We start from the raw sequence: 24,164 nt of genomic DNA on the forward strand, positions 1-24,164 counted from the left end.
CCTCAGTATGCTTGAGGAGCCCCACACTTTGAGAACTGCTGCTCTAGGTAGTCCTTCTTACAATGTCTGTCAAACAGGAAAGGCACAACGAATGTCAGTGGCATCCACATTCAGTCAATATTCACATAATCTTATGAGTATATTAAGTACACACAGACCTCTGTATCCAAAAGAAAAGACTACATGAAAATGATAATCTTTTCCAAATCTGCCAAACAGGGGATGGCATAGCTAATGAAAGTATCAGCAACAGTCTTAGGATCATAGCACTGGGACAAATCATAAGGGTCATCTAGTTCAATGCCCTTCCATATGGGAATACACAAGCAAAATGCTCCCTTTCAATCTCTGTTTAAAGACCTCCAATAATTGAGAGCTTACAGAGCAATTTAGTTGACTGTCAAACAGCTCTTACAGTAAAAAGGGTTCTCCTGTTTAGCTGGGATGTCTTGTCCTTTGTGACATCTGTATCTCTATTCCTCCACCATGTCAAAAACTGAGCATAAGCTGTCATCTTTTAGGAACTACTTGGTGTCAGTCAAAAAACTTCAAAAGATATCCAAACCGCAAAAGACAGTTCAGCCACTACTTTCCCAGTAAATGATAGCAATTTCCATAAGAAGTGTGATACAGAAATATAGCACAGAGATTTAATAGAGGGAGATACATAAACATTTGGGGAAGGCACCTGCAAACACATAAATGCCTGGAACAGAAATATTTCACATTTGTGGGTTTCACTTTTGTGGATTTGATTTTTCATGAATTTGATTAATATGTTATATCTAGGAATCTCTAGGTCCTATAGTGTTACTCTGATGGATGAAGAGCCTCCCAGAGAGAACCCTTCTCTAGCATTTGTAGATTTTCCTGCATGATTCTATGGTAAACCTCAGAAAGAGTTTCAGTGGAGGACAAAGTTATTCCTAGAGAGGTCTTCTCTCTGATTTAAAAAAAGTTTATTATTTATTATTTATAATTTTGAACATTTGAGGTGTTCCTGTACACCTAATCTCACTGAATTTGTAGAGCTGACAGTAATAAAGTCTTTAAAATAATTCTTCTCAAAGCACAGGTCTATCCAGCAGGGAATGACTAGTAGTGATGGGCATGAGCATACTGCACAACATGATTTGCTGGACAATGGTTGCTTTAGGCCTGTTTTGTGGGTGACTGTCTTAAGTTTATCTCTGTCTGCTTCCTCACTCCCATACCAATTAGTTGTATGCCTTATCTTGAAGGACTGTCTCGAGAAGTTAAAAGAATAGTGACCTTTACAGTGAAGAAATGGAACTGTCATGGTGTATTATACATTCCCAGCTTTACTGTTCATTGAACACTCAGTTCACCCAAAAGCCTCACGCAACAGGAAGGAAGGCTATGCATTAATAGGAATCCCCTCTGAATGAAGTCATGTTGTTTTTCAACCGCTAGATGACACTAGTGGGCTTCAGATGTCCTACCCCCCACCTTCAACTGCAGCGATCACACCCCTAACCTAACTGTAGTCTCTTGTGAATATCTTGATGGTTGACGTTTGCTGCAGGAACGTTTTATACTATGCTATCACAGCAACTCTGATAATGTAAAATTTACTAGGCATTCCAAAGAAAATGAAACACATGTGATTTACCATTGTATTCTTGCCTCCTTCTACTTTAGAATTCTGACTTAACTGCTTTATTATGACTGGAGGGGATCAAGGGACAAGAACAAAATGCCAATGATGGTTTGATTCAAAAAATACGGTTAGACTTTACTTGTGTAATTATTCACCCCCACCCCCTGAAAGTAACTCATTTTAGATGCATAAAGTAAGGAAGCTTGCTCTAATCTGATTCTTGAGTACACTTGTTCTGACGTTATATCAAATGCTGGAAAAATGAACTCTTTAGATGGCTTTTCTCAATGTCCTTGTTGGCTTGTAGATTCTAGAAGATGCATTAAAAAGCTTTCCTAAGCACTATATTTTCATAGAAAACAATATTCTTGAATATATATTTTTTCCGTACAAAAAGACCATGTGTGAAATTTGTGTAGAGCAAGTCCCAAACTTCAAAGATTCACATTAATCCAGGATTCTCTTTATCAGGGTTTCTAAATGTGGAAACATATTTTTGACCTTTTTTTCACTTTTTAAAAAAGGGTCATCCTTATTAGGGTTTATCCTCATATTAGGGATGATCATTCACATGGCACCTTCAGACTACATTTGCATAATCACACCCCGCCCATCAGAAAGTTTTACCACCAGAAAGTGGTATAAGAACTAGAAGAAAGCTGTTCATTAATTTAATTTAGCATCTGAAACTCCTGAGGCTGAAGGCTGATATTTTGACCCTATGTATAGTTCACCATATCATTGCAATTTCTGATCCTGTATTCCTTTTTTTCAGTGGTTGTTACAGAGATGTGTAGTTCAGGTGTTTCTCTCAGTTCAGGACATTGTAACTGCATATGTAACAAATAATTAAAAAAATAAAAATAATGGAATTTTAAAAGATTTTGGTATGAATAAATTGTATTTATTTATTTACTGCATTTATATCCCACTCTTCTTATCCTAAAGGGGACTCAGGGAGGCTCACAACAAAAGCACAACTCGATGCCATAAATACATATATAGAATAAGACAACATATAATTTAAAACTAAATAATTAAAACATATCAAGCTTAAAACAATTAATTAAAATCACACAATCCAAAGGTGTGTTCCAGGAGTCATTTACATTCTTCATTATTGCATTGAAAGATCACTGGGAATAATTTTCCAAAGGCTTGGTCCTACAACTAAGTGTTCAATTTCTTCCTGAAGTTCATGAAGGAGGGGGTTGATCTAATTTCTCTGGGGAGAGTTCTATACCCAAAGGGCTACCACGGAGCAGGCCCTGTCTCTCATCCCCAACAGTAGTGCCTCCTAGTGGAGTGGGATCGAGAACAGGAAATCCTTGGACAACCTTAGCCTCTGAGATGGTTAATAGAAGGAGATATGTTGATACAGATAAGCAATAAAAATAATAATAATAAACTTTATTTATACCCCGCCACCATCTCCCCAACGGGGACTTGGGGTAGCTTACATGAGGCCAAACCCAAACAATATATTACAGCAAGATAAAACCAAAACATAAGCAACAAGCAGCAGCATTAAAATTACATTAAAAAAAGAAAAAAATGCAATGACAAAATCACATTTAGGTACCAAAAAATAATGGGAGAAAAAAAAAAACCATTCACTAACAGCAGAGGAATGCAGTGGTGAAATTGCACTTTTCTGTAAAAGGTTTTTGAGACATTGCAGATTGGGGGGGGGGGGTAGGAGAGAGAGGTTAAGGATAGAATTAAAGATCCTTGAGATGGTGCTCGTGGGATTTGAGGGTGGCATCTACAGATGGAAACAGCAGGTGACACTCTGTGCACCCAGGTGGCCCAAAAGAAAGCAGCCTGTACTGAAAATAAAAGGCCAGACCCCTATCCAATAAATGTAAAAACTGCTCCAATGAAGAGGAAGGCTTCTGAAAAAAGCCAGGCAGGACCATTTCTTGAGAAATGCCACTTTGTCCTTATGAAACCACAAATAGGCTCATCTGATCTAAGAGCGCAGAGTTCACTAGCCTGTTGGGCCAAGGTGATAGCCACCAAAAAAGCCATCTTCCATGGAAGTTAAGCCATATCTGTACTGTTAATATGCCAACATTATAATTTTGTGACAAAGTTATATGCAATCCATCATGTGTTTCAAAATTACAGTATTCCCCCATTTCCTCCATTTTCCCTTGTAAAGCTGTACCTTCCCATATTTAATTTTTTTGGTACTTTTATATCTCTAGAAGTGACACATACTATGCTAAGAAGGCTTTAAGCCTATATTGAACTGACCATGAAGGAATATGGATAAAATAACTAGGTAGTACAGGGGATAATTCCAAACTGCATGTCAAGGAAAAGCTGTCAATGGTTTCTCAGTGGAAGATGGTTTAAAGAAGAGCTTGTCCACATCTGTTACACAATATGTAATCAGTTGTTCTGCAGCAGATTAAACCAGAGTTCTTCTGCATATAAACTGTTATTGAGTTCTCTTAGGGTATGAAACTTTGAAAAACAATAGCATAAGGAAACAACAAGGGACACGTGATTAGGCAATAGTTGCCTAAATACCGTAAAAGCAAAAGATCCCTTTGGATCTTGAAAGCAAAGCAGTGTTGGCCATGGTTAGTACTTGGATGAAAGACTGGCAATGAACACCAGGTGCTATAGACTGTATTTCAGAGGAAGGAACTGGGGGGGGGGGGGGGGGGGATACCTCTGAGCATTCCTTGTCTAAGAAAACCTTTGAAATTCATGAGGTGACCATAAGTTGACAGATGACTTGAAGACCCACACATAAGGGGTCAGGTAGTATTTTGAACCTACCAGAAGATCATATAATCTTTGTTAAAGAACTTTCTTAGATTATATTCTTCAATCATTCTTGGTAACTACTGATGATGGCTTAAAACAAAGGATGTACCATAATTCTCTGGCTCACTTTTGGGTCTGCGATTGTTTGCTAATAAGCAGCTTCTGAATATTTGGAGGAGGGCTTGCTGACTCATCCTCTCCAGAAACCTAAGGCAAAATAACTGGAGCAGAGAAAGTGAATGCAAAACTATTTCTCAAGGGCATTCACTGTCCTCTCTAAATACAAATGTATAGAGGTGGGGGAATGATTACAAAATTTACAATGCAATCCCACACATGAAATGAGCAATGTATCCCACTGAGTTCAATGGGTCCTATTTTGTATTAGGGCTGGGCGGTTTCGTTTCGTTAATTCGTAATTCGTTAATAATTCGTTAATTTTTTCAATTACAAAACGATAACGAACCATTCTGGAGCAATTATTTAAAAAAACGAATTTTTAAATACGTTTTGTAAATGCTTCGTATTTTGTTATTGTATTCGTTTCGTTATTGTTTTGAGGTCGTTTCGTTATTATTTCCGCATGTCTGGGCCAGTTTTATGGTTTAATTAGTGAAAAAAATTATAATATCACACTAACAGTCAACAACAGAGGGAGAGGGAAGCTTCAGAAGTTTTTGGAGGTTTTTTAGCGTATTTCGCGGTCACGTCCGCCATTAACGAATCGATTCATTATTGTTTCGGAAATCGATTCGTTAATTTTTTACCATTTACGAAATTTCGTAAATATTGAACTTTTTAAAAGGAAAATTTTGTAATTATTTTAAATAACAAAACGCAAAACCCCCCAAAAAACGAATCGATTTTAGAAACAAATTTTTCCGTTGTTACCCAGGCCTAGTTTGTATTCTGTTGGAGCCTTGGATTCTTGTGGTAAATGAGACAATCAGATTGCAGGAGCAAACCTGACATGGCAGCATTGTTCCCTTGTGAGATTTCTTGAATGAAGATTATTTTTTCCTTGTTACTTTATAGAAACAGAAAGAGTAAATACTGGGAAGGTTTTGGGCTTCAACCTGTCACAGCTGTCCTTCAGGGACCCTTGGTAATTAGATGCTTATACAGTTGTGCCATGGCAGATCCCATTTCATTTCATCTTATATTATAGATGGAGCTATCCAGCAGCTTTTCAAATCCAAAACAAGCAAGAAGTCACAACAAATACAGCTGAAATGCAAAATGTGATCAGTAATCCCAATCAAAGGGCGTATGAGCAGCTTGCTGATAGATCCTTCACAAGAACTGATGTTCCGATCAGATATCAGGAAAAACCTTTTTTTCTGAAAGGCTTATGAAACATGTGCCAGTAAATTGGAAATAAATATCAGAAGAGATTTTTTTTGAAAAAACTTAATTAAAGATGCCATTAAAGCAAGCAGAGTGCTTCTATGATGGCTAAATACTGAAAAATGCAAAAATTCAGTGCTTAATTGAAACAGGGTTCAAAAGAGTTGCAGTCTGACCTATACAAGCAACAGATGAACCGGAAGAATTAAGAGGTTGCAGGACAGAGTGGATCATTTACAGACAAGGGGAAATCACAGTGTTTAATAACAATGCACCCTGTCTCTTCCATATTGAAAATAAGAACAGTAAGAAGTGAACTGAGCTCCAGACTATTTTATTTGTATTTTTATTCATATAAGGCTTTCTTCTAACTCAAAACATACTTTAAAAGATCAGCACTTCCAACTACCTGAAACATTTTAAAAGCAGCATGTAATACCTGGGGAGCCCCTGGTGGTACAGCATGGTAAACCGCTGAACTGCTAAAATTGCTGACTGAAAAGTCAGCAGTTCAAATTCGGATAGCAAGGTGAGCTCCCGCTGTTAGCCCCAGCTTCTGCTAACCTAGCAGTTTGAAAACATGCAATTGAGAATAGATTAATAGGTACCACTTCAGAAGGAAGGTAATGTTGTTCCATGCGGTCATACTGGCCACATAACCTTGGAGGAATCTATGGACAATGCCGGCTCTTCGACTTAGAAATGGAGATGAGCACCACCCCCCAGAGTCGGACACAACTAGACTTAATGTCAAGGGGGACCTTTCCGCGGTGATTCGTAAAGGGAGATGCATTCAGACTGGTAAACTGGGCTGGGGCCATTTAGGGCTTTATAGGCCAAAGCCAGCACTTTGAACTGTGCCCAGTAGCAAACAGGTAGCCAATGGAGCTGACATAACATGAGAGTTGTGTGCTCCCTGTATGCAGCTCCAGTTATTAGCCTGGCTGCCTCTCGTTGGATTATTTGAAGATATTATAATATTTATCAGGATTAAAAACATGGAAGAAAACTTGCTAAAGTTGTATTGTATTGTTTTTTTTTAAAAAAAACAACAGGGAAGTTTTATTTCAAGACTGCTTTAAGGACTGAAGAACAAGATCTTTGATACATTTCTAACATAATGTGTTTGTAAAGCCATTATTAACCTTATTCCTTTCTGCATGTGTGTATGTGTGAAGAATAACCAGCACAAAAACAACTCAGGATGTTTCTACACTGTAGAATTAATGCAGCTTGACACCATTTCAACTTCCCCGGCTCAATAATATGGAATCATGGGAGTTATACAAAGTCTTTAGCCTTCTCAGTCAAAGACAACTGATTCCTCACCAAACTACAACTTTAATGATTCCATAGCATTCAGCTGTGGTAGTTAAAGTGGTGGTCAAACTGTAGTGTAGATATACACTCATTCTCTGCCATTACCAAAGCACTGAAAAGTCATTTTGAACTACAAGGTTTAGGATCCCCAGGCAAGAATGACTAGTATTTGGTCTTTCAATCCCATCTTTCACTCTCCCAAAAGTTGGTCATCTCACTGGGAGGTGAAGCAATGTGGGCCACCACAAGTCTCTTTTAAACCCTTATGCTGGCTGAACTGCTGACCTGAAGGTCAGTGGTTCAAATCTGTGAGATGGGGTGAGTTCCCATCTGTCAGCCTCAGCTTCCCATGCGGGGACATGAGAGAAGCCTCCCTCAGGATGGTAACATATCCAGGCATCCCCTGGGTAACATCTCTGTATATGGCCAATTCTTGCACAACAGAAGCGACTTTCAGTTTCCAAGTAAAGAGAGCAGGTATTATATTATATATTATAACAAAAATGGGAATGGAACATGCCATATCTTTCTGCTACTTGGGCAGCCTTTCCTTTAGACAAGAAGTAGACAACAGTCAACCAACCTAAGGGACCAGATTACTCAGGGAATCTGCTCCAATATAAAAAGATGTGTATTTCACATGGCAAAAGTATTTTGTATAATTCACTCTGTCTCTCTCTCTTCTGCTCCATTTGTTCACACAACACCAGAATCCCAAATCTCTGTGCCTTGGTATAAGCACATATGTCCTTTGAGATTTCCTATGTAGCATTAGGGATTGGTGCAAAACAGTTAAATTCTGCAAGAATGCAGATGGCTTGACATCAAAAGCTGAAAACAGAACGAGGATGCAAGTACCACAAGAGTACATTGAAGCCAGCATGAAAGCACTGACAATTTCCTGATGCAAGACTAATTGAAATATGCCACATTTTAAAGAAAAAAACCATTTTGATTCACTGGAAATGTAATACTCAATGCACATTGCACATCTTTGCAAATTTTGGAGTGACAGCGCTATAATCCAAGATGTATTGGGATCAGCACTACTCAAAAGTTTGTCTAGACAGATGTGCCATTGACACTCTAATTGATAATTAGAATTTAGTAAAGGGTTCCTTAAATTTTATTTCCTTCACCAAGTGCATTTAGTGAAGAGGTGAAAAAATGATTGCATAATCTGAGGCTAAAAGAGAGACCTGACTAGAAACAACAGACATTATGTTTTGCGACGAATGTGAGCAGATTGATAGATTTAGTCAACATAAAAACAGCTGCTAGTAATCAAATCTTTATGGCACAAGTGCTGACAAAGGTACAACATTCTTTGAAAATGACAACAGGTTGTTGGTTTGTTGACAATTAGGGATATATAGAATGCTCATACCTATATCATCAAAGCAAAAACAAAATGAATGAACACTTAATCCACATATTGGTGTCTAGATTTAGAGTAATTATTTCCCAAAGGAAAGCATGACAACATGGTGATTTTTCATATAATTGTCTCCAAGTTAAGCTGCAGAAGAAAAATCAAAGTGGTAAAATCAGTGGTTCTCAACCTTCCAAATGCCGCAACCCTTTAATACATTTCCTCATGTTGTAGGGACCCCAACCATAAAATTATTTTTGTTGCAACTTTATAATTGTAATTTTGCTACTGTTATGAATCGTAATGTAAATATATGATATGGAGGATGTATTTTCAATTCATTGGACCAAATTTGGCACAAATACCCGATACATCCCCCCAAAAATCTTTTTGGGGGCGGGGGAATTTAATTTTGTCATTTGGGAGTTCTAGTTGCTGAGATGTATAGTTCACCTACAATCAAAGTGCATTCTGAACTCCACCAATGATGGCACTAATCCAAAATTGGCACACAGAACCCCCAAGACCAACAGAAAATACTGGAAGAGGTTTTTTTGGCATTGACATCGAGTTTTGGAGTTGCAATTCACCTACATCCAGAAAGCACTATAGAGTCAAATCATGATGGATCTGGACCAAATTTGGCACAAATACTCAATATGCTCAAATGTGAACACTGGTGGAGTTTTGGGAAAAAAGACCTTGACATTTGGGAGTAGTAGTTGCTGGGATTTACAGTTTACCTACAACCAAAGAGCATTCTGAACCCCACCAACAATAGAATTGGGCCAAACTTTCCACATAGAATCCCCATGACCAACACAAAATACTGTGTTTTCTGATGGTCTTTGGCAACCCCTCTCACACACCCCTCATGACTTTCTCCCCTGGAGTCCTGAACCTCAGGTTGAGAAACACTGGTTTAAATGGGAACCTGACTAAACTGGGGCCTATCAGAAAGATTAATCATTAGACTCATAAGGGGAAAAAAAGATCAATTCTTTATTTTTAAAAGACTCTATTAAGCTTGTGATCCCTAGATTGATACTTAGGGAAGGCCAAAGTGTCAATTGCCGAGTCAGTAGGACATTATTAAAAGGACTCCTTTTCAGGTTTTTCTCTCTGGAACCCTTTGATTGATATACACAAACCCACAGAACAAAATGTAGCATGATTTCTTGAATCACAACTCTTGAGCACATGATTGGGGGAATATGTTGTTTCCACTTACTGCATGACTTCATGGCAAGAGGGAGGCTTCCTCCAAGTTAGTGTGCAATTCTAACAATGAAATGTGAACTTAATAGACTCTGGCCCTCATGACTAATAATAACCTAAATATGTTAAGGGACTAGAACCAATCTGATCTTGGAAGCTAAACAGGATCGGCCTTGGTTAGTATTTGAATGGGAGATTGCCAACAAATATCAAATGCTGTAGGTTATATTCAGAGGAAGCAAATGGAAATGTATGGGATCACCATAAGTTGACAAGTGGCTTGAAGACACATGCAATATCATCTTAGGACTCTTGGTTGAACCCTGCAGTGCCTGACACAATAAGACAGATCCTTTATTAATTCCTTATTACATTTGCAAGAATATGTGAGAAAAGAAATACTGATAGTTCCCCTATTTTTAAAACATGACCTGAAACCACTAAAAAGATCTAGGAAGAAGATGAAAGAAAGAGGCACACAATAGGAGGTTTTTAGTCAGACTGCAGAATAATTTCTCCCCTACAACAAAATAGAGATCTAGTTGGAATTTATGCTACTTTCAAGCTCACTGGTTTTTCTTCTGCACAGCAATTCAGTATAGGCCTAATTTTAAGTACTTATGATATGTCTCACTAATTTCAACAAAACTACAGAATGTACTAAAAGCCATGGCTGACTCATTGCTTAGGAATCCTTAATTCTAGGTCATGCGACTGTTTCCTATGAGGAGATATTTCTTGTATTTAAACCAGAAAGATTAACTATTCTTCGTGCTTGTTACAAGACTGGAGAAGAGTAAAAAAATCTGAGGGTAATGAAGAAAATCTTACGTTGGTTTTGATGCCTCAGCTTGATCTGTCTGTAGTTTTTCTCCTCCTTCTACTTCCATAGTGCAATACACAATGCGGTTTGGTGCTAAAGATTTGAGACCCTGAACTTCCATGATGACAACCTATAAAATAAGAAAAGAAAAGAAAAACATTCAGCATTCAGATCTGGAAATGACAAGGATGCCTGCCATAGATGCAGGTGTAACGTCAGAAGAGAATGCTTCTAGAACATGGCCATACAGTCCGAAAAACCTACAACAACCCAACAATCTACTAGCTACATTTGGGAGATCAGTGAGTATGTGAGAATCTACAAGGAGACAAATAAAAAGGCTCTATTTTGATACTGTTGGTGCAAGTGGGAGACTAGCACTTTGGTGAGTGCTAGTAAACCATCTAAACCAGGTTCTGACACGATTGTTTTGCAGACATAACCTTTTCTATTGAGTAACTAGGAAAACCCACCTACACTTGAAAACACCCCAAATCTGCCTACAAAAACATGAAAACCCTACAGAACAGATTTCAGACAAAACGGAATACCAAGATAGATTAGGAGGAAATCGCAGGATGATAGTATGATAGTCAACATCTGTTAGCATGATAATGGATTCAAGTCTTGATAATATATCAAAAGACCCCCTCCTTCCAGAACCATGACTTGACAACTTGGAATCAATTTACATAAGCACTGCTAGTTAAAACTCCTTTCTGAGTTTGTTGTCTCTTGTCAGGTCCAGCAAGATGTCTGCAACAGCAGCTGCTGAAAACGACAGATGATTCCATATGCCAGAGTGCGCATAAATATAAAGCAGTTACTACAGGACCCATGATTCATGTAAAATGTTTTGAAATGAAGATTTTAATAAATGCAGATCTGAAATGCCATTCCTTTGCATCACATCTTCCTATTCACCCTTTCCTGGGAACTCATAGTTTACTTAGCTGGAAGACCACCCTTGCTTCTGAAACATCTATAATAGGAACTGACTGCAGTGTTTGTGTGCCAGTGTAACCCAAGTGACTTTGTTTCCTTTGGTTTTAGACCACTGGGATAACATACGTGTTCCACAGCAGAAGACACAACACCAAGAAGCAAGCAGATGTATGTGCATGTTAATGACTGCATCTATGTGCAAGATTTTCATTGGCCAAATAATGGATGTCTCCTTCTATCTATTTATCAATGTTAATGTCTTTTTCAACCTCTGTTTCTAGACAGAAGTGGGCCATATTTTTTAAAAGAGCTTTGGGAGGGGAATGGTGTAATTTATACTATTAAATCTTTTAAACAAACCCACTCATAACTTTTACAATGGGAGTTGATATATGGTAGATGAGGAACTACCTGTAAATAACTAGGAAGTGGTAGCTAGTGACTCCCATGTTAGTGGAAATAGCTAATTGCTCTGGGTTTCAATCAGTATGTTAACGGTGTGGTCCAAACTGCTGAGGCTGTCTTGGGGATGGGATTCAGCATCTTTGATAAAGTTCAGACTAAAATGGAGACTGAACTCACCAGCCCACTCACATGGAAGCTGCCAGCTGCCAATATCTTAAAGGGATTGATAAAGATTTCTCATGCCCAGTTCTTTGATAATGATGGCAACAAAATTATTCTCTACACACATCTGTAACTATTCCAGTGATCTAAAAATCAGCATAATCAGAAATACATATTTATGTAGATGGGCTGAATGTTTGGCTCTTGTACTCTTCCCACATCCCACTACTAAAAAGAAATGCCCAGTTGTAACCTTTTAAAATTCAAAATGCATGTTTTTTTTTTTTTTAGTACCAGGTGCTCCCTAGTTAATATTGGATTTCTTGTAAACAAACCACTAACCCATCCTACAGGATGAAAATTTGGTCCCTTCTGTTCTACAACAAATATGATGAAAGGAAATTGAACTGCACATTTGGAAATATTAAAATTACAATATCATATCATGTGGATATAAATTGCTAATATAAATTGTATTCTTGTGCTCCCTGTAATTTTCTTTGTTTCCTCTCATTCTTACAAACCAAGGTTTCATACAAAACACAGGTCACAACTCTAATCAGCAAAATGCAAAATCATAGCAGACAAAGAAAGATGACTAAGTAACTCAGAGAATAGAATAATAGAAAGAGCCCCTGTGGAATAATACTAGTGAATATTATACTACCATTTCCCAGAGACTTATTTTTGACTTAAAGAAATCAACATTTTCTTCCAAAAAAAGGATAGTAAAAAGGTAGGAAGAGGAAGAAAACATAATGAAGGCTAAAGGACCATATCTTCCTATACAAGTCTAAGCAAGTTTTTACAGACCTTTGGGGGAGGGTTTTTTCTTGGTCCCACCACCATGACAGATCATCTGGTGTGGGCTCAAGGGAAACTTTTCTATGGCTTTCTCTTCTAAGAAAGGCTCACTTGGCTCCTTATCTGCTCTTTTCACCAACAGGCAAATGTCATATTTAAACAAGCCTTCAGCCTTTAACAGGCTTGTGTAGTACAATGGAGATGCTGGTTTTAATAAGTAATAAGTTTAATGTGTTTTTAACTGTTCTAAATTAATGATTTTCAATAAATTGTTATTTAATCCTTTTCAAAAAAAATTGTATTTGGGTTTTAAAACTACTTTGTTTTCACATACAAAGTCAGCAGCACAGGGTCACATACAGGAGAAAAGTGGATATAAATAAATAAATAAAACAAGTAAGTGCATAATTTTCCAGTGTTTGGTCTAAATTGTATGAGATCTCAATGCTGTAGCGTGGCTTCTTCCTATATCCCACTCAAAGAAAGGACATATCTTGTTGGCCTGACTATTCTGGTCATATCCCATGCCATGAGAAATCTTTCTTTCTTTAATTAAAATATTACAAATTTTACAGAAATATAAATAACCAGCAAACAATGCTTCTGAAATACAGTACAATGAAACTATTGAATCTGTAGATCTGGCTAACATTGTTCAGCTGACATGACAAATATTATAGAAGATTGTTGTTGTTTTCCTTCAAGTTGTTTTTGATTTCTGGTGACCCTGAAGCAAACGTCAATTATAGGTTTTTGTTGGGAAGATTTGTTCAAAAATAGTTTGCTACTTGAACAGGTTAAGAGGATGTGGTTTGCCCAAGGTCATCCACTAGGTTTCCATGGTTGAACGAGGATTCAAACCATAGTGTCTTACCAAAAAGAATGGGAGAGGGAAGACTTGAATTTTTCTTTGTGTAACTATAGAATTTGGGATAGTTTTTGTGATCTCTAATGACCTCATCACACTAGAGAATGAATTCACTTTAAATCCGGTTTCTGCCTCCTACAGATAGGGGTTTGTAGCTTTGTTAAAGGATCCTCCCTAAACTGCAAACCCCAGAATTTTGCAGGAGGCAGAAACTGGTTTTAAAATGGATTCATTCTCTAGTGTGATGAAATAGTAAGTCTTTGTTCAACTTTTCCATTAGCATGATGTTTCAGACTCTATCTGAGCACTAAGAAAGTGATAAAGCACTCAATCCTCTGCAATTATACACATCCTCTAAAAGTTTGAAAATGAATATACAATCAATTCATTGTGAGAAAGAGAGTCATTTGCATTGCAAAAAAGAAACTGTGATCCTAACTCTGGTGACAAAGAAATTGTGATACCATTTTACTGATTTCTGTAAATATCAAGACCAGAATTGAAATATTCATAGGAATTACTACCACATCTGGTGGTAAGACCCCAGTGTCAACAAAATCCATTTGAGCCTTTAAAAATACTTTTGAAAATACCTTTGCTTGGTTTCAATATAAATGATTAATTAATCTTTTTTCTAGTTGGAATCAGGGGGATGGTTACAACCAGTTCTTTTTTCCTAAATTCAACTGGTTCCTAGATTACTGGAAAATGTAACTGAGATTAGAATTTTCTATAGGTTAGAGATCATGCCTTTATCTTCTGTTTCACTTAGTACTACAAACTGCTCAAATTGCTTTGTTGCTTGTTCCTGAATTAGAGACAAAGTGGTAAAATGAGATATTGCAGAAACAGGAACCAACAGGGAGAGCATTCCTCTAATTGTTTTCACAACTAATTTCCAGTTTTTTAAAAAAGACCTAAAAAATGAGTCCCTAGGTCTCAACAGTCCTGTCTATTTTCAAAAATTAAATTGTTTTCATTTCTCTATGTTAACAAATAGAGGATGAAACAGAAATAGTATCAAAGGTGATAGAGTAGAAATTAATTTCCCCTGCCAAATTCTTCAGATTATAAGAACATTTTTAAAGAAAGGGTTGTAAAGGTTTTCTACTGGATTCTTGAAACTCTGTGTGAAGAGAACAAACCTCAGCAATGAACAATATTTATATGGAAAGTAATCACAGTAGATGGCCCTTGCAAATATTTATCTTGCAAATATTTATCTATATTTATTTACTACATTTTGTGAATGTAGTAAAGAAAGCTGTCCTTCAAAGCTCCCATGGTATTCAGGCAGTATTTGAATTAGGTTGATATTAAGATTGCTTATAAATTGACATTAAATTGTAATGAAGATATAAATATCAAGAAACGTTGACACGATAAACAATAAAAGGACAACTACCAAGAAATTTTCTTTTCACTTTTTATAACATTTGTTGTACCAAAGCTCTTGGAGTCCTCATGGACAACAAGTTAAACATGAGCCAATAATGTGATGCAGTGGCAAAAAAAAAGCCAACGGGATTTTGCCTGCATCAATAGGAGTATAGTGTCTAGATCTAGGGAAGTCATGCTACCCATCTATTCTGCCTTGGTATACCACATCTGGAATACTGTGTCCAATTCTGGGCACCACTATTGAAGAGAGATGTTGACAAGCTGGAATGTGTCCAGAGGAGGGTGACTAAAATGATCAAGGGTCTGGAGAACAAGCCCTATGAGGAGCGGCTTAAAGAGCTGGGCAAGTTTCACCAGCAGAAGAGAAGGCTGAGAGGAGACATGATAGCCATGTATAAATGTGTGAAAGGAAGTCATAGGGAGGAGGTAGCAAGCTTGTTTTCTGCTGCCCTGGAGACTAGGACACAGAACAATGCTTTCAAACGACAGGAAAAGAGATTCCATCTGAACATTAGGAAGAACTTCCTGACTGTGAGAGCCGTTCAGCAGTGGAACTCTCTGCCCCGGAGTGTGGTGGAGGCTCCTTCTTTGGAAGCTTTTAAGCAGAGGCTGGATGGCCATTTGTCAGGGGTGACAAAGTAATGTGGAAATCCAAGAATGTGTTTGGTTGATTCAATATATAGGATTAATTCAACTGTGAATCAGCAGCTTTTAAAGCTATCACAGGATGCATTTACACTGTAGATTTAATGCAATTTTATACCACTTTGAATGCCATAGTTCATTGCTACAGAATCATGAGATCTGTGGATTGGTGAGCATTTTTGGACTAAAGATCATGTAAAACTACAATTCCTATGATTGTGCCATGGCACTTAAAGTGGCATCAAAGTGCATTAATTCTGTAGATGTACCCACTGCTATCATATTCTTGAATGAGATCTTTCTAGCATCTGCTGAGATATTATGGAAATATAGGTATAGGTTTTATTATTCAGAATCCAAGACTGATTCAGAATCCAAAACTGTTTCAGAATAACAATTTTTAACATATCATATATATATCGTATTCTTGAATGGAATTTTTCTAGGCAAACAAGCAATCTTTAATTTAGTTAACTGATTTAACATCTGCCAATTCGACTAATAGACTGCAGTAATGGTACAGCAAAGTAATGAAAAGAATGAATCAGAAGAAATTTGCAAGTTGTTTCTTAGAAAATTGATTCTTTTGTTTGGGTATTAACAATCTGGTTCCCGGTTTGCTGACTTTCCAATTTCCTTTTAAGCTCTAAGTAGCTACACATTGGTAGTAATTTTTTTTAAAAAAAACTCTGATGTTTCCAACTGGTTTGAAAAAGAAATTGCACATATTTACCTCCAAAGAAAAGGACAGCACAACATCTGACTTTGAAAGTTGATTTTCATTCTCTTCTCCCATGTCTATGATTGATGTGTTGTGGCTGCGTTTTAGCTTTTGTAACTTGAACTCCCCACCTTTGGAGACTGGCATGCTTTCCAGGTTTGCCATTAGCAAATTGACGGATGACTTCAGTTCCTCAATGTACATGTTTTCCATTTCTTTGGATACAAATTTAGGAAATTTGCGCTCCTGCAATTGAAAGATAAAAATAAAATTAAAAATGTAAACAATTGCATCAAATAAATCAATACGTATAATATAATATATAAAACAATAGTTTTTGGTAAAATATAGTTTGGTTCACTGTATTCACAGATTCAAAAATGAAACCTTAATTCTGCCATTTTATATATGGAATGGCATTCTGTATATCCACAAATTTTTGGTATCCATGAGGAGTCTTGGAACCAAATCCTAGTGGATACCTAGGGCCTACTGGATATTGCTCTTTTGAAGACTATATATACAACAGGGCACAGAAAGGTTGCCTACCATATCTCTCTTTGGAGGAAACTCTAAAGTTAAATGCTACTGCAAAACAACAACAACAACAAAAAAACAGGAAACAAGCTTTAGGCACTGTATAAATGGATAGAGAAACAAGAGATTTTTCCCAAGTTATATATGGGGTACACTATTCAGGAACATAAATGTGATAATCTACACTCTGAATTGGGTTACAAAGGTATGGAAGAAAAAATAGATTAGTAATGAGTAAATAAAATGTGGCTTGCACATACTAGGAGATATACCATATGAGAATGCAGGGCTTTAGAAGAAAGGATAACATTATTTCAAAATATTAGTAAGTAGTTCAATTAATAAAACAAACAAGAACTGCACAAAGTATGGGGGGAGCATGTTGTGGTGAAGGTCTTGTGTCAAACCAAAAAATCCCAAGAGGACATATTCAAAGAATTTGGAAGATTTAGTGTTGGACCTAGCTTCATTTCTGCTCTACATACTTAATGATACATGAACACAGATATCCATGCCAAAGCTTAGTCTGATTTAGCTGGAGTTTCTATTTATATGGAGGAGCTTTGTTCACTTACACTGTGCCATGGCTCCCTCTAAACTTTAAAGAAGTCTTAAGAGACATCCATGCCATGAAAAAAATTGACAATAACCTGCTAGTTGCAGCCATCTGACTGGTCAAGGCTGTGAGACGAATAGCAGCCATAAATAACATTTGTTATTTAGATAGCTTAAGGCAGTGTTTCTCAAACTCTGCTTCTCCAGGTGTTTCAGACTTCAGCTCCCAGAAATCCCAGCCAGCTTGCCAAATGTTAGGAATTGTGGGGGATGAACTCCAAAAACATCTGGAGGAGCAGAATTTGAGAAATACTGGCTTAAGGCACTGTAAGAACATGCAAACAATTGAGTAGAGAGTAGAGAGGAGAAGGAGAGGGGTGTATCTGGGGATATAACGTGGGGTTTTCCCACTGAATCCTCAGAGGTGACTTTCTAACTCAGGGGTCCTCAAACTTTTTAAACAGAGAGCCAAGTCATAGTCCCCCAAATTGTTGGAGGGCCGGATTATAATTTGAAAAAAAAAGAATGAATTCTTATGCACACTACATATATCTTATTTGTAGTGCAAAAACACTTAAAAACAATACACTAATTAAAATGAAGAACAATTTTAACAAATATAAACTTATTAGTATTTCAGTGGGATGTGTGGGCCTGCTTTTGGCTGATGAGATAGGATTGTTGTGGTTGTTGTTGTGTGCTTTCAAGTAGTTTCAGACTTAGGTTGACCCTGAGCGAGGGCCGGGTAAATGACCTTGGAGGGCCGCACCTGGCCCCCGGGCCTTAGTTTGAGGACCCCTGTTCTAACTCATATGACTTGGAAATAGTGAGTCTATTTCAAGGTCTGTCTTTGGGTAGGTTCCTTTCCTATAGGCCTGCAATTCCTGGCACATTGGAACATAGGGATATGCTCTTCCAGCAAACACAAGTGCAGCAAGGAGAGATGAAGCTGCCAGGTGTCCCAGTATCAAGAAAAGATGGACCTTATGGATCCCCCTGCTGTCTCCATGCATCCTTTCAATATGAGGGACACTCAAAAACCTCTTTTAAATTGTATTGGGGGTATTGTCTAATCTTGACAATACCTTCCTAGCTTGAATGCTGAAAATGCTAGAAAACAGTTATCAATTCTACTTAATTTATTGAACCTCACAATACTTGGCTCAGTAATGTAAATATTTAAGAGACATTTAATGCTGAAATACATTAAAAACCTAATATTAGGTTTGGGCTGTCTCAAAAATTTGGTGAGAAATAAGGCTCCTTGCAGTTGTGGACTATTTCCATACTATTATCAGTGCCATGCAGTTATTTTGAAATCACTAAAACTGCTTGTTTGGTTTTAGATAATAAATGTTAGATCACAGCTTTCCAAACATCTCTTGTTCTTGACACACTTTCCAGGCATGCATAATTTTGTGACAAAGTAATTCAGTTTTACTAGTAAACTGTTAAACCAACCCCTTATACAAGACACATACATAAATTGCAATAATGAAATGTATGGAGACACAATTTATCTCATGAAAATCTTTGAATTCTAATTTACTGATTATTTCTCACAGACTCAAGTGCTTCTTGCTATGTTTGCACGACAAACTTACACACTGCAGCCGGCATACTAACATATTGTGACAGACAGTTTGGAAAACTCTGCATTAGTTAAAACTGTGGTGTGAGTTGAACCCATATACTTTTATAGCATAAGCCCAAAGTGAAGAAATCAGGATAGTTGGACAGTATTAAAAAAGTGTCATTATTAGCACAGAATACCAACAGGATTTTAACCATAAATAGTAAACAATGCTTCTTTCAGTATGGCTTTTTAATACAGGGGGTGGGTGAGTGGACCCATTCTCTACTGTTAATCCTGAAGCGTTCTAGGTTTCTGAGGACCTTAGTGTCCTCCATCCTTTTGAACCTGACATGCTTTTACAGCTGGTTCTCCTGCTGAAAGCCCAGCAAAGCTCAAGCTCTACTCTGCTTAATCAGGGATTTGGATCTGATTCCCACAAATATCCCTAGTGTTTACAACACTCTGAGTTGATAATCTTATTATGCTTTTCACTGGCTAATGGTGGATCTATTAGATGAAATACAGTAGAATCTTGCATATCCAACCTTCGCTCATTCAACGTTCTGTATTGTCCAACACAGTCTGCTTCCCACCCAGATCAACAGCTGTTTCAATACATTTCAATGTTTTGGTGCTAAATTCATAAATACAGTAATTACTACATAGCATTATTGTGTATTGAACTGCTTTTTCTGTCAATTTGTTGTAAAACATGATGTTTTGGTGCTTAATTTGCAAAATAATAATATAATTTGACATTTAATAAGCTTTTCCTTAATCCCTCATTATGCAACTTTTTCACTTATCCAACATTGTGCTGGTCTGTTTATGTTGGATAAGCAAGACTCTACTGTAAATAGAATAAAGAGTAAGAGGTGGTCATCTTTATTTCTCAGCAAGAGCTTTTTGTGAAATGCTTGTCACTTCTTTAAGCAACATATTTCAATTTAAACAGGCCAGGCTCTATGCAAAAGAATAAATGGGAAAAAAATCTAATATCCGAAATGTCACTAATCAAAAAATGGCTGGAGCAATGCTCAAGCCCACCCAAAGAGAGCCCAAAATGCCCGAGCTCTTGTACTTTTACTGGAGGCATCCAAACAACGCCTTCAGTAAAAGAGGAATTATTTGTGACAAAACAAGAAAACCCTTCTTTGTCACAAATGATTTAGATAATCCATTATACCCAGGCCTTCCTCAAAGACCTGGGTCTAATGGAGTATGGGCCCTGTGGGGACTGACTTCTAGGTAATCCTGGAACTACTGAGGGCTTAGTCCGCCCAGCGTAATTCACTTCATAGGGCCCTGTGGGCCTGGAGAAGCAAAAAGGGAACTCAGCCTCTCCGCCAATCCCCCCCTAAAACCATTAAAATAAAATAAAAAACGTACCAGGCTGCCGTTATGCCTCACTAGAGGCTTCCTGGCTCGTACCAATGTTGCACTAGGTGGGGAGAATCACTCTTGACCCCCCCCCCCCACTTCCTGGCACAACATTCAAAATTTGTTTAAAACTACTTATGGTTAGGATCCTGTCCTTTGGTCATCCTTAATTCTTTTAATTATAACGAGCCATGTTTTCTTGATGTGTCTAGCAAGGATAAACTATACAATATTTACTGAATCAAATGAAGACCGAATAGTAGTTTCTACTATCAGTTTATACAAGAAACCAAGGAATTTAAAGCAAAATTAGCAATTTGGGAATAGAAAGGAATTCCTGGTTAGTTTAATCCAATAAATGGAGGTTTCCAACTTACCTCTTAACTGTGCAGCTGAGGGGGGAGGGATATACAAGAATGGGTTTGAAGTTTGAAACTCACCAAAAATTAGGTTCAGATATAACACTAAGAGCTTAAAGAAGAAATAGAGGATGTAGCCAAATCTGATCTTATATTGGCATTGTTTTTATCTGAATTAGATAATTATTTTCACATTCACATTCATATTTAAATATGTAAATAAAGAAATTGTGATTCTTTTAGGTTCAAGACCATAAAGATCTGGTTGGGGGCATGAGCATTTAATATCAGCAAAAAGAACGAAAGCCCCAGATATGGTCATTATGCCAGCAGCTCTAACAAGGATCTTTCATTAATACAATGACGAGAGCAGGCAAATAATGCTTTATATCAGTGGTTCTCAATCTGTGGGTCCCCAGATGTTTTGGCCATCAACTCCCAGAAAACCTAACAGCTGGTAAACTGGCTGAGATTTCTGGAAATTGCAGGCTAAAACATTCGGAGACCCACAGGTTGAGAACCACTGCGTTACATGAATTTCACATGCCAAATCCTGGTATTTAGATAAAATTCTGTTGAAGATGATCACAGATATATTAAGGATGGAGGAAACAAAGTTTCTTCTGAGTTTCTTCTCTCTGCCTTCTTTGGCGGCTTTGAAATATAGACTGGATAGCTATCTGTCGGGGATGCTTTGAATGCGGTTTTCCTGCTTCTTGGTCAGGGGTTGGACTAGATGGCCCACAAGGTCTCTTCTAGCTCTATGATTCTATGATTCTTCAGTCCTGAAGCTCAGCTGTGCAAAAACCCTGAGACTCAGTTCCTCAGCCGTCTCCTCTTTTTCTAAAGGAACTTGTCTGTAATCTAAGGACAGCAAATTCATCTGATGTCTTCTTAAAATGGTTTGACCAAGACATCTTATAAAGATTTCAATTTGTCTTTGTCTGTAGCCAATCCATTTGCCCGGGGGTTTAAGAACTGGCCGGAGTACCAATAATAAAAACCACTTTGCTCACCTTTCATTCTATCTAGCTTTGCCATTTCATGTCCTGTCTGGTTTTGATCATGAATTACGAAAACACTTCATACTGATCAGACGTTGACTTATGGAATCATGCCTGAGGCCAGAAATTAAGTACATATTGCCAGTGAATTTTTATTTTAATGAGTAGACAATGAGCAATACATAACCAAAATATAAAGCCAAAGGAAGTCTAGCAGAGAAATGTCTAATTAAGAGGTTACTTAACAAATGAGACATTCTTTCTGGAAACTTTCCAATGCTTGATATAATTTGACAACTTTCCTTGCAATATTTAAGGCAATAAATACAGCCTAATTGATGATTACGTTCATCTATCATTAGCTATATGTTTCTGATCAGATCACTGTCCTCATGTCTCTTTGTTAAATAGGCTTACTTATTAGTCTGCAATGAACTTTCACAATGATCATTCAACCAGGTAAAGTAGACCTGGCTATATAAACTCTTCTTATATAATATTTTGGAGACTTCTGCAGAACTTCAGGTTTACTTTCCAGTGATCCCTATACGACAGGTGGGTAACATACAATTCTCTATGTTATTTTGAGGACTGTAAGTCCCAACAAGTCTAAGCATCCTAGATGAACACAAGGAATGTTAAGAATTGCAATCCTACAGCATCTGGAAGACTACATGATTTCAACTTTGAACAGATACCCACATATGAGATAACCATGTATCTTGCCTTTCAGAAAATGTTTCATTTATGGAGAATATCTGATCATGTTCATACATCATGGCTTAGCTGTTAAGGATATATTAAAGGATATATTAAAAATACACCAATAAAATTCTGATGCCCAGTATAGGCATTTCAAGCTTTATTCTTGTTGAATAAAGGCCTTTTATGACTTTTACTAAAATGTGCTTTTTATTAATCTTTTGAAGCATAAAGTGGGATACCCACTTTGGGTATCCGTTCTGAAGAAAAAAATATAAGGTATAAATATAAATATAACAACAACAACAACATCAACAACATCAACAATATACACCATGACATCAAAGCAGGAAGAGCATAATTTTTGAAATAGGCTTTTTCCTGAGCAAACAGCAACTACATGTTAGTTAAGATTTTTATTTTAATGAGGAGACAATGATACTGGAAGCTGCCTTGGGTTTTATGATGGGAGAAAGGTGGGGAATTAAATAAATAAATAAATAGAGTGACAAGATCACATTCCACAAACACGTAAAGTACATATGCGTCATCCGTGCTGTGACTCTTCCTATTTCACTAATCAATACATGGCTGTTATCACTGCATTAATCTACAATTTGTTGCCTTAGCATGACTTTGTTTCTGAATGAAGCTGGAGTAGCTTGCTGTTACGTAAAGAAAGTTTGCCCTTGAAAGTGCTCTATAGAGAAGACATCTGATTTAAGAGGTAGTAATTTTGGCCACATCATGAGAAGAAAGGAAAGCTTACAGAAGACAATGATGCTGGGGAAAATGGAAGGAAAAAGGAAGAGGGGCCGACCAAGGACAAGATGGATGGATGGCATCCTTGAAGTGACTGGACTGACCTTGAAGGAGCTGGGGGTGGTGACGGCCGACAGGGAGCTCTGGTGTGGACTGGTCCATGAGGTCACGAGGAGTCGGAGACGACTGAACGAATGAACAACAATTCCTAAAAAGGCTCTTGGGTGCAAATAAATAAATAAAGCAATAGTTCTACTGGGATCATTTTATAAAGCATAAGGGAGAATTATTTTTGACAATATTTATTCTAGGCACAAATTTCAAACCTGTTCTTAATTAAATGCATTATTCAGCCACAGAATAATTTATTATTAATCCAGACACAGAATATTGCGCATTACTTAGTAAAAACATGAAGGGTTTTGTTTTGTCCAAGTCTTGCCTGTGTGTGTAGAAGAATTTGAACACTGAATACTCACACTCAAAATCACATCTTCTAGCCATTGTTCCATATCAATGCTCTCAAATAGTATCTTAAACAGAATTAATGAAATTTTATGATTTCTTCTTCCAACACATGACTCCCTTCTTATGTCTTGAAAATTGTACATCTGTCTTTTCTTTTCTTGTTTTGAATGATACTTCACAGTTGCCCTTGGTTACTCAATTGGCTGAGTTCACATCTGCTACATGTGCTTCGAGGACTTGAGATTCCCATTAAGGCAGAAACATCAGGTCCTAACATATGTCAAATTAAGAAGATGAGATGAGCTTTTGCTTTGCAGAGGATTGCTTCATTTAAAAAAATGGCAGATCTAGCAAGCAGTCCCTCTTAGGCAATGATACTCATATGTGG

General features: G+C 37.3%; 1 protein-coding gene across 13 annotated transcripts in view; it reads right to left on the minus strand.

The window, feature by feature from the left end:
• The window catches only part of CADPS (calcium dependent secretion activator), a 437,940-nt gene that overhangs the window by 241,436 nt on the left and 172,340 nt on the right, over nt 1-24,164 (minus strand). For all 13 annotated transcript variants that reach the window (XM_067463444.1, XM_067463445.1, XM_060766448.2 and 10 more), the window contains exons 5-6: nt 16,446-16,679; nt 10,491-10,612 (exon numbers count right to left, since the gene is read on the minus strand). In XM_067463444.1, the coding sequence (XP_067319545.1) occupies nt 10,491-10,612; nt 16,446-16,679 (356 nt within the window). The remainder of the gene's footprint in view (nt 1-10,490; nt 10,613-16,445; nt 16,680-24,164) is intronic.

Source organism: Anolis sagrei, chromosome 2, assembly GCF_037176765.1.
Source record: "Anolis sagrei isolate rAnoSag1 chromosome 2, rAnoSag1.mat, whole genome shotgun sequence".
NCBI lineage: Eukaryota > Metazoa > Chordata > Lepidosauria > Squamata > Dactyloidae > Anolis > Anolis sagrei.